General features: G+C 40.0%; 1 protein-coding gene across 3 annotated transcripts in view; it reads right to left on the bottom strand.

Annotated features, from left to right (window-relative positions):
* Nucleotides 1-546: 546 nt before the first annotated feature.
* MKX (mohawk homeobox) overlaps nucleotides 547-12,160 on the bottom strand; it is a 50,797-nt gene continuing 39,183 nt past the window's right edge. For 2 of the 3 annotated variants that reach the window (XM_058023986.1, XM_058023977.1), the window contains exons 6-7: nucleotides 3,266-3,299; nucleotides 547-3,153 (exon numbers count right to left, since the gene is read on the bottom strand). In XM_058023986.1, coding sequence (XP_057879969.1) covers nucleotides 2,967-3,153; nucleotides 3,266-3,299 — 221 coding nt within the window. In that variant the 3' untranslated portion in view covers nucleotides 547-2,966. The remainder of the gene's footprint in view (nucleotides 3,154-3,265; nucleotides 3,300-12,160) is intronic. The other variant, XM_058023995.1, reaches the window with a different exon arrangement.

Here is a 12,160-nt window from a genome sequence, read left to right as displayed (position 1 = left end):
AGCTATCACCCCTCCCACACAAGTGGAGCAGCTTTGCCAAAGCACAAAAGTTAAGAGATCACTTGCACTGGGCTCTCTGCTATGAGCACTGAGCTCCTGGATGGGCTGACTTCATCTCCTTCTCCGCCTGGTTCCCCAGCCAAACATCCACACAGGGTAATGTAGGCAAATGTAGCCTGTGCTCCCAAAAAACCACAATGACCAAAGCTTTTCCCCAGCTGATGGACCTTCTCCAGGGACTCAGGTCCGTGAGTAGCTATGGCCTCCCCCTGCACTCCTCCAGTGTGGAGGATTTATCAGCATCAGGCCACGTTGTCATTAGCAGTCATTACTCAAACCTTGTTGCAGGCATTTTCATTGGGTAGGAGCTAAACTACTTGACACAACTATGTACCACGAGGTGTATGGATCAGAACAACTTTTCTGTTTCGTCCTTGCCCATCACAGGCTTGTGTCCCAGAACAGGGAAACCCTGACTATTACAGGAAACCAGAAATGCAAATGCCTAAGGACAGATAAATGAATATTTAATTCAAACCAGCAAGATGTTGTTTGCAGTTATTTATTTTACTAAAATGGTTACATATGTTGAAACAAAGAAGAGCAATAGTAATAATGTTTGTTTTTCCAATATCATAAATAATTACTGAGTTTTCATTAGCTGTTGGCTCAGCACTGGTCATGACTTTCGTTATTTAAAAAAGACACACACATAATTCATCAGAATTTGTGTTTTCAGAAAACTCTAAAGCAGCAGTAGAAAAAAAAATAAATTAAAGGAAACAGTAACAAGAAATTAGGCCAAGTATTCCTTAAATTTAAAACCCACTTGATGTGTTTTACAGATTATTCTTGTGCTTTGATCATTGGAAAAGAGAACCATTAACTAGTTGTTTATACAATGGCTTGCCTTCTCCAGTTTTACTTCAGAGGAGTCCCCAGAAGTACCCTTTCTACATGACAAATTTTGTTGTTTATACAGACAAAAACACTGAATATTCCTAACAGAAGAGTTTGTCAAAACCATGAATTTATTGTCACAAAATATTTAATACCAGAATAACTTATAATAGTATGAACAAAAGTGAAGTATTAACTCTCTGCTATTAGTTATAAACTCACATTATTATGCCAAAATCCAGTAAAGTATTAAAAATTAATGTCATGGAATCTTAGACATATAATGATGCAAGTCAGTAAAACATACTTCAACTGTTCATACAGTCACAACATACATTTCTTGCTTGGCACTTTAAGTCAATGCAAATCAGCAATTTAGAAAACAAAGTAAAAATATATATGTACAAAATATTTTCATATCAAATAATTTTCATTGTACACTAAATAAAACCAACAACGTTATGTTACATCAAGAAGTTTCCTAAGAAGTCACACCAAGGCTGATATTTGCAATGTGTCTTGACTATTTTAGTGCAACTCAAACAGCTTCTATTTGCAAGTTAGTTACATCATTAGCATAGTCCTGCTTCCATTGATGTGGGAGTTCTGCCATTAAACTCAGCAGGAGCAGAACTGAAGTCTTGTCTTGTTCATTGATGGCTCACCAGAAAGAGAAGCAAGGAAAGGGATAAGTAGGAAAAAACCCAACAGGATACCCACAGGAAAAAAAATCCAAATCCTAGCAACAATCAGCTCTTTTCCAGTTTTCTGTAACAGATTCTCTATAAATTGGTTTTGGCTTTGCCACTGTTTATTCAAGCACTGTAAACCTCATTAGACTATTGTTATATGACTTAAGAATAACTTGTACACCTCCAGATAAAGTTTTAAAATAAACCTGGTTTTATGACAGTTATTACACTCAATAGCAGTCAATTTTAGAGACATGACATTTAATACGTGGTTTAGTATCTTCTTAAAACCTTCCTGCCTTAAATGCTGAGATTTTTCAATGTTTCAGTTCCTTCTTTAATTCTTGTTTGGGCTTTGATAGTTTGTATTACAGGCTTTTCTTACTGAAATGTTAAATGTCAATCAACTGTCGTCATTTATGCAGTACATACAAAATAAAAATGTTTAAACCACATTAAAGTAATAAGTTCCACCATGGAAACATTTCTGAATGGCACCATAGATTTAGTTTTGTACAAGAAGAAACCAATTTTACTTCTATCAAAATTTCAGTAAGTCACCAGTAAAGCTTTAAAATTATAGAAATTCAACTTGAATTTACAACTAGTCTGACTAAAACCTTCTCAACTAGAAATCTTTAATGAGCAACACAGCATATGTATAAGTTCAAAATAATCTGAACAATTAACTTATTTCCTAAATTTGTGTGTTCTAGAGTATTGCACTTTTCAAAGGAATGGTTTTGGTATTTTAATATACTGCATATACAGGTAGGAAACATGCATAACAACCTTATCGTCACTTTGACAAAACGTACTGTACAATTTTTATAACACTGTTGATTAAAAAAAAAAGAGAGTGAGAATGATGTAACAATTTCATTAAGACTCATCAATTTGTACAAGTCAAATAAGCACGAATCTCCAGGGCCTTCAGCAGTAATGTGTTTAGCCCTCGGCTGCTTAAGCCCACTTGGAATAATATACAAAGTTTAAGCATTATGGCATTGTCATTTTGAGGCATACCACTGTTGTACTATGCCCACGTTATAGCTTATTTTTTCAAAGCAAGGCACTTACTGTAATAGCAATGCAAACATCTTATGCGCACTTCGATTAACATAAAATAAGTTAATGTTTTGATAAAAACAGGGTTTTTATAATTTACATGCCTTTTATAGAAGCAGTTGAACATTTCATTTAATACAATGAAAACATCTGAGTCAGAAGGGACCTCAATTTTTTTAACTGACCATTCTGTAAAAGGGGACCTATTTTCCACATTTTCCCCCTGTCTGTGAACCGCATTTTGCCGAAAACAAATCCTGTGAGGGAAATGTCTGTTTGACGTGAAAAAGAAAGAGGACCCACCCCTTAAAACTGCTGAACTAATGGCACTTTAACAGTCTTTACTTCTGATATATGTGATGATTTCTGAATGATGCAGCTGGTGGTTCCCTGCAGTTTGTCCTTCCCCTGGGCAAGGTTCGTTAGGGCCATGGCTGCGTTGATCTCCTTCCAGTACGTCTCGTCTTTGCTGGGTCCCCTTCTGTTAGCTGCACTAGATTCAAGCAATAATAAATATTTACACACACATCTTACATAGCTACATGGCGTCAGGAAAACTGTAATAGCAACAATAGTTTTGGAAAACTGTGAAGTCCCTTACTCACCTTTCACACTTATTTGGTCCATTCTCCAGATTTTCTGAAAACAGGAAAAGAAAAGTCTATTTTATTTTAATAGTTTTAAAAACAAGCATGTTCAGGGAATAGGCATATTGAAAAATAACCCAAGATTTATTCCAAATTTGCTACCAGATCTAAAAGAAAATCTTTGCTTTGACACATATAAAGGACCAGCTTTATGCAGGCATCTTCCTGGAGAAAGCTACACTGAAGGTGTAGCTGTTCCTGAAGGTTCACCCACATCTTGCAGGGCAATAGAGGAGCTCTTCAAAACATATTTATGTTTTGAATACCAAGGACATAAGGAATTGCAAAACCTAAAAATAAAAATCAGCTTCATTGCCTTTCAGTGAATGCCTTCTAGTATGCACTAAAAATAGGACACTTGATGTGTGTGGGATTCAGCGCTCCCCTTGCCCAGGCAGTGCCTCAGTCACAGAGGCAGCTGAGAGGGACACAAGTAACAAACACACCTGGTCAACAGCCCTCAGACATGAAATTGCATCACAGGCATAAACTACACTTCCTCATCAAGAGTCATATTTGTTCATTCAGTGAGTCCTCACGTCCCAGAGAAGCCAGAAATATTTACAGAAATGTATAAGCTTTATTCAGTGGGTTTGCCATCCTGACACAGAAATACATTATAGAGGAGCAAGAAGCTGATGCCCAACTGCAATTCCTATGGAAAACAGGTCAAACCAAAGAAACAGCAATGGCATGAGCACTAATGGCTACAAGACCCAAAAAGCCTCTAAACACAACATCAATCTCAAAAAGTAATGTACATCTTTGTGAGGCCAGATTCCCAAATAAAATCAACCTTGCTGCTAGATTTCCATCAGATTATTAATTAAAAGTTGATCTTCTTTAAACAGAGATCCAGTGGAATAACCCTTGGTAGCCCTTCCCTTAGGAGCAACCTTGCCCACCACAGCCAGCAGCCCATTGCCTCCTACAGGCAATAATTCAGCTCAGCTGCACGGCCCAGCACTTGGAGGTGACTGATGGAGACCACAGTTCCAATAAAGAGCCACAGGGAGACCAGCTGCAATTTCAGAGATCAGCTGTTTGCCTGTTTGATCTAGCAGGCCTCTATCCTTTTGAAAAACAGCTTTATAAATAAATGTTCCCAGGTGACCAAGATTTAAGTGTTGTTCAAAAATTGCACAGCTTAAATCAGTGTCTCTTAATATTTCCTAGAACCATGCTTGAATGGGATTCAAGAAGGGGAAGACCAGCCTATGCAGAGGAAGGAACCAAGGAAAAAAGAAACATTTGATCCATAAAGAGGTACTGGATTACACAAAAATCTCCTTCTTCACACTGTACTTCACTATGAAGAATTCCTCAGCCCTGCTTCATTGCTTTTTCTAATTAGAGACAATTTTCAAGATGATGTTTAGGACTGAATAGATCAGTAGGTATAGAAATGGAAACGGCAAGTAATAGAGAACATCATGGCCAGAGCAAACCTGGCTATAAATACACCTCTCTCAAGCATCTGTCCGTTTCTTTTGCTGTTGGAAAATATTTCCTATGAACAAAAAAATTGCTTGTACAAACTTCTGAGGGAAGTAGGTGTGAACGGTGACACACATTCCAATTCCAGCGTTTATTTGAAGGAGTATTTGCAAATATTTTTTACTGGTGTTTAGCCAGCTCTCAAAGAAAGCATCTTGCCCATGGTATATAAAAGCAGTAGCAAAACTAAAACATAAAATCCAGGAGGAAACAGCTGCCCATTCTTTAACTTTGCTGAAGATTTTTCCTGAATCACACATATTTTCTTATTCTGTTCAGATTTTATGGTTTTTTCAAACAAATAATTTATGTCAAAGAAACTCAAAGCTAGGTTAAAATAAAACCATCACTAATAATTTGCAAAGCTCTGGCTAATAACTGCTCTTGAAGCATGTTAGCACAATGAAGTCTGAAAATCCATAATTTCAAAGAACAGGCCCTCTTTTTCTTGCCAAAAATCCTTTTCTGCTATACCAAACCTCTGACAGCATATACCAGTTTGCACTACCACAGCATCCAAGCAGCTCCCTTGTGTCTGAACAGCCTTTAGCAAAGGAAATAAGTAGTACTTTTTTTTTTTTTTGATTGGGGATGACCTCAGTGAGATAGACAAAGACCTTTCCTTATGCTGTCCTTGACATCTTGTCAGTCAAACCAACTTGACGCGACTCAAAGCAAAAGTGGGGTTCACTTCACATGCCATGAAAGTGCCATCTAAGTCACATAAATTTGTACATTTTTTTGTCCGGACTCCATTCATAAAGAATAGAGATGTTCCCCAAAAAGTGGATTCAGCCACTCTATTCAACACTGCAGCCCGAAATCCCTGTGGGCTGCTGCAAAGCCAAATCCCTGAGTCCTGCTCTGTGGCCCCTTCCTCACACGTTGTCCTTTGGACAGCATTATCATCCATGTGGATATGCTGAGAGCTGGATGGGGGAGGACCATCTCTCTCCTTTGGCTATTTAGTATATCAATGATTCATATCTATTTTTATATAGAGACATTAGACACTGCTAGTATAACTACAGCCTTAATGGCTTAGCTCAGCCTGGAAGAAATGCAGGCTACTCATGTCTGGCTCTTCAGTCCCCAGAGAAAGAACATAGATGACAAAATGTTATCAATCATATAAAAAAACCTGCAAAATTGTGAGTCTTACCCAATATTTTGCTTTTTCTTCATCTTTTGTAATCTATCTGCTCTGCCTCCAACTTCTAATTAAAGATTTTGATAATTTTAAGCTTTTAATATTTGAGGTACCTTCACAAGAATTGCAAAGTATATTTCAACTATAAAATATTAAAAACTATAAGACTATTTTGGTGAGATCGCTCCATGAAAATAATCAAAGAATTGCACTCTCAAAATGGAAAGTGTTCACTTGTTTGACCATCACACAACACATCCCTAGATTTAATCTCTGAGGCAATTAGGAAATGGCTCTGGGGCTGGATAACCTCTGGAAATGGTGGTGAAGGGAATGGAAAAACAGTGGAGCATGCTGAATCTCACCAAGCAGCCTCAGTTGAGGACTCACCCCAGAGCAAGTGCTGATGGGCGCTCCACTCCTGACCCTCTCTCTACAACATGAGAAGCAGCATTTTACCAACCTTGAGGTGCCAAAGTTGCAGCAGAGCTGTTCTCTCCAGGCACTGTGGTTACCTTGAACCTCACGCACCTTTGGTGGCAGAACCTCTGTTCTCTTCACAAAGTGTGGGGCTCTCTCCATAGTCAGATCAGATCAAGGCAAGCTGTCACACAAATCTAAACCCCCACAGACTGGTCAAGCTTAGATCAGTGTGCCCAGTGACTCCTGGGAAAGCCAGCACTGATGAATTATTGTATTCCACACTTTTCCCAAGGCTCATTTGATAGGTTAAAATTTATGTTTACCCTACTACACACAGACATAAATACATTTTAACAGCATACAACTGGCCAGCACAAATAGTTTTCCTAAACAAACACCAGTAGTGCTCAATAGCATATTTAGTAATTGAAACCAGAAGAAGCTGCTGCTGAAGGTGTTTTGTAGCATCTCAGAATGGATTATGCTTCTTGTCAAAGGATGTTGGTAGGCTTTCAACATGTATTGAGATTCTATAATAAATCTATTTAGTACTAAACCTCAGAGATACATTTTTGCTACATGTTTGGAAATCACTTAAAACAGTGGTCATTTGCTCTGTAGCCAGAAAAATTTTTAAACACTGTGAAAATAGAAACTGAATCATTTAAAATTAGGAGTTGTCATTTATACCTCACTTTCTGGTGCTTCATTCTGTAAGCATCCTGAGAATTGCTTTTGCCTGGCCAAGAATGTCTCATTCTGCTCTCAACATCCACCCCAAGAAACCAGCAAGGCAGGATATTTGTTCCCTCTTGTTTATAATAGGAAGTCACTATAAATCACCTACCAAAGGAATTCTGTATACCTTTCCATTAATATGAGTTTTCAGTATACAGTTTACTGTAGGGCATAGTGCCAAGAGTGTAGACACCAGACAATACCAGCTTTGTGATACAGCATGGTATTTTTCAGGACTCACATAATTATTAATAATATACATGGCATCTTTTTTTTACCATAAAATTTCTTCATAAATATTAACTCACTGATCCTGACAACTCTCTTGCAAGGTAGCCTGCTGTCCCATTTCAGCAGAGATGTAAATGAGACTCAGAAGTCAAAAGTCAAAATACTGCCTAGGCAATATTTTGCCTATTTCAAAAGCATTCAACAACAGAGTTTTCCAGGATTTCTCTTATATTTAAAATGTTTTCCTTTGTTCTTCTGCTATCAGAAAGGACTAGCCAAAGAAAATGAAGCCTAGGGTTCTTGCAGGCAAACCAACCTTAAACTGCACAATAGCATCACATACCTCCAATTTACTATGTGCAAAGGCTCTCTGGTGACACAGAGCTTGCAGCACATTCAAACATTTCAGAACAACTCAGACCCTTACTGCTTGCTGCATCCAGACTAAGAATTTTTTTATATATCTGGACGACTTCAGGGGTGTGCTAAATAACGTTAATTACAGTTAGATGTTATCACTTGGATTTGAGAATTCTAAACTAAGCACTGCATGTGTGCAGTGATGAAGTACACGCCAAGGCCCTGCTGGGAGCAGGGAAAGCAGGGCTGAGCCCTTATGCAGCACCAAGCAGCCTCACTTTGCTCCCCCACTCACCCTGCTGTCCAGCTGAGCCACAACAACTGGCTCAAACCCTGCTTTGTGTTATCAGGTAACACTGACAAAGCAAAGATGGCTTGAAACCAACAGGGGAAAGAATGTGTGAATGAGGGAATGAGACAGAGATGGAAGGGTACAGAACATTATGTAGTGGGGAAAAAATGGACATAGAAGTCAAGGCACAGTAGGTCAGTCTCACATGACCGTCGTATTTTTTGAAGCTACTTAAACATGTACAGATTCCTGGTGAATTACACATCTTCTAGCTTAAAATAGAGGGGGAAAAAAAAGAACTTCTGGCCTCAAATGGTGAACACTATAAAACATTTGTTGGTTCAATAAAAGGTCCTGTATAACTTATCTTCATTTTAAAATTGGCAACATTATTCAGTTGTTTCTCCCACTGCCACTCCTGAACTTTCTTTTGTTGGTTTTGGAGACTCTGGCTTAACATGTGTTGACCAGCATTTTCAAAACAAGCAAGAAGAGGAAAAAGAAGGAGAAACAGGAAATAAACCCGGGCAGCTGAAAGAAAAATGAACATTACATGTGTGAGTAAATTAGTGGGGAGATGAAGAATTTCTGTAGGTCACGTACTCACGCACACCTTGATCCCAGTATTTTCCAAACCACAATTTCAGGGCGCATAAGACTTTCAGATCTCTGTTTCCCCAAGAACAAAGTTGGCTTAATTTGAGTTAATACTCCTGTGCTCTTCTGCACTGACACAGCTCCTTTACCCCTGAAGGATCCCAAAGTAAACTGTGAACCACACAACACCACTGATATTCACCCACATCTGGGGAGGGAATGTGGCTTAGCCCAGGCTGCTCAGCAGTGCAAGGGAGGGGAAACTGTAGCCCAAAGCAGCAGGCCAGGGCTCTTATAAAAAACGTCATTTAATCTTGGTGCAAAAACTACAGTAATGTTTTGAAAAACAAGAAAGCCTCAGCTTCTCTAGTTAGAATTGGAGGAAGAAGGAACTGGCCATCCCATATTTACACTTGCAGCCTCCCATTTTGAGCCTAATGTAAACAGACAAATGAGCCTGTAAACACGGATAACTGCTCAGCCAGAGACCCACACTACCACAGGCTTTCCACACACAGGCAGGGCTCATCCCACCCAGCACTGAAACTCCTAAAACCCTTTTCCTTTTGCACCATCCTCCCAGTTTCCTCAGGGACAGCAGACCTATTAAGGATGAATTATGAAGAAGTGCAGACAGGAAAGCTCATGCTGGATGAGACTCCAAACCGCAGAGTCTCCTACAGAAATATTCCCCAAACACGCCCTGGCAGCTGATCTCCTGCAGACCCCAGGCCACCTCCACATGGGACCCTTTCAGTGTTGCCCCTTGTGAGTCCCCTCCTGCCCCAAAGCAGGTCCTGGGCTGGGAAGGTCGGTCTGAAACCATCTGGTTGGGGCTGGCAGCACTCATGCAGCAGAACCTTTAGGTGGAGGAATGAAAGTCCCTGCTGGAGTTTCAGGTGACCTGTGGCTGCAGACACAGCATGGCAGTGTGACCTGGGAGAGGGCAGGATACCAATCACAGCTGGTCCCACCTCAGGGGTGTACTGGATTTCTACTGACAAAGATTTATTGCCATGTCCTTTAGCTGGGTGGGAGGAGGAAAGCTGTCAGAAACCTGCAGGAATGAGCTGTGGGCCCAGGCTCTAGAGAAAGCTCCTTTTCAGCAAAGCTTTATTTTACCACTGCTCTCTTTCTTCCAGGAGGAGGTTACAGAGCAGCTTGTAATGAAGTCACCCCCACAACCCTGTTACTTCACTCCTTTGGCTTCCCAGGGACACCAAGTATAACAACTGACCTGTCATCAGCTGTTATGTCCTTTCAGATGAACAAACTGCATAATGACAATTTATGTTCACAGTAACCACTAGAGTGAATATTTTTCCCTGCTCACCCAGTGGGTTTTTTCTCAGGAACAGCTATAGCCCTGGTCTGACATCTTCTATTAAGATCCATATGGTCGGTCTTTCCAATGTTAGAAACATCCCTTTTCCATTGTGCCCCAGACTAAATGTTTTCTATGAAAATACTTCCTTGCAATTTGTTTCTTGCATCAAACTTCGCATATAAGCTTTAACTGTGAAGGACTGCTAACAATCAAGTTTTTTGCTGAATATCTGAGCATCCAAAGACTTTTTTACATTGTGCAGCCTGGAGCCTGCTGCAGTGGGAGTAGGCATCTAATTACATTTTAATACATGTGATTTTTATAAAATGAGTGTACATGCCCACAGAGACTGTGATAGGTGTATTTTATAAATAATAAAAGAGAACTGAGTTTGCAAGTCTATATTAATATTTGCATTAATAAGTGCACTGAAAGCCCCACATAATAGTTGGCTTGGTGCAAATGGTCTTAGAGTCTTGAATTATGCACGTGAATGTAAGAATTTATCAGTTAGCATAATAGATAAAAAACTGGTGTAAATCACTTCATTGTTCAGGCTGTCACAGCTGACTCCAGGTTTCCACTGACCAGTGACAATGTGTTCTCCTTGGTGAGATTCAGGGCTCTGTGGGAGTCTTGTTTTCTTAGCCAGACCTTAGCAGAGCCTATAATAGGAGCTGGGGCTGTGAGTGTTGAGGTGAGCTGTTAACAAAATGATGGTTATACGGTTTTATTTTCTTTACAAGTTTGCTGCAAAGCTGGCTGAAATACGTTTTTTTCTCATTGAGTTGGCATGTTCCTCATTGAGTCGTGCAATGTTGTCAGATTCCTTGGTGATAGTCTCCCACATGCATTTCACAATGCATAAAGGAACATCTGACCTGGGCTCCTTTTTTTTTTTTGTGTGTGTGTGTGTGTATGTTATTTGGGAAGGTATTTACAACACGTGCTGTGCTGACTCATCAGGTGAAGTGGTCTGCCCTTCTGTGGCAAACCATTGGGGGTTAACATTGAAAACCACATTAGGCAGCAGGTAAGGGGGAGGGTGAAATAAAGAAAAGAGGAAAAAGAAGAAGAGGAAGAGAAAAAAGAAATAAAGGAAAGACTAGATGTTACCAAAAAAAAGAAGAAAAGTACAAAAAGCAAATGAAGATTCACCAGGAAAAATAAGAGTAAGGAATATAAAGGGAGAAAACATGTCACTATATAAATTTTCTTTATTTTTAATACAAAAATATCCTTCTCCCACCCAGGAAAGTTGCTGTTGTGCAGGCAGGCACGTTCAGTCTTTCATTCTGGATCTAAAGATTTTAATTGGGAGCTCTTAAAGACTAAAATAAGGCTTTAAAAATAAAAAGCTAAAGTCAAATGCAGCCAGGGTAAGCACTATTACACTCCAGCACGATTGTTTTTCATTAAAAAAGCAGGGTGAAAGGGAGGGTTTCAAAGCCATATTTCAACCCTAGGCTGACACGACAGCAGTAAAATCTGATTTTGTTATGCTAGTTGGCTGTGGGTTTGGGAGCAGACCCTATATACGCAGTGTAATGTTATGATATGAATGCACAGACACAGGATATTTTCAGAAGCCTCTTGCAGAATTTAGAGGAACGTGCCACCCATTCCTGCAGCCCTGCTTGCAGGAGCCAGCTCCTCTCCTGCTCCTGGGAGCCAAGCATATGCTGTGCTAAGACAATTTAAATTACAAGGTGCTGTATTTTCAGGCAAGTGGAGGAACTTATCAGTGGATGTCAGAACTGATTTCCATGGTCTGTTTAGCCAGAAGCATGGAGTAAAGAATGGGTGAGTGTCTGAGAGACAAAAATCAGTTCCTTTCACTCACCTGTAAGATAAAGAAATTACAAATATGGTCTCTTTAAACACAGCTTCTTCCACCCACTGCATGGGGTACTGAAATGTGCACAACACTTACCACAGAATCATGGAATATCCTGAGCTGGACCTACAAGGATTATTGAACTCCAGCTCCTGGCCCTGCACAGGACAGCTCCAAGAATTACACCATGAGCCTGAGAGCATTGTCCAAATGCCTCTGGAGCTTCAGCAGGCTTGGGGCTGTGACTGCTTCCCTGGAGAGCCTGTCCCAGTGCCCAGCCACCCTCTGGGTGAAGAACCTTTTCCTAATATCCACACAAACTACCACTGATACGTGTGCAAATACTGAACCCCAGGCAGCTCAGCAGTGTCCCAAACCTACTGTGCTGTGGGATCATAAGC

This window comes from Melospiza georgiana, chromosome 1, assembly GCF_028018845.1.
Source record: "Melospiza georgiana isolate bMelGeo1 chromosome 1, bMelGeo1.pri, whole genome shotgun sequence".
In the NCBI taxonomy this organism is placed as follows: Eukaryota; Metazoa; Chordata; class Aves; order Passeriformes; family Passerellidae; genus Melospiza; species Melospiza georgiana.
The sequence above is the reverse complement of the archived record's forward strand: the minus strand, read 5'-3'. Positions and strand labels throughout refer to the sequence as shown.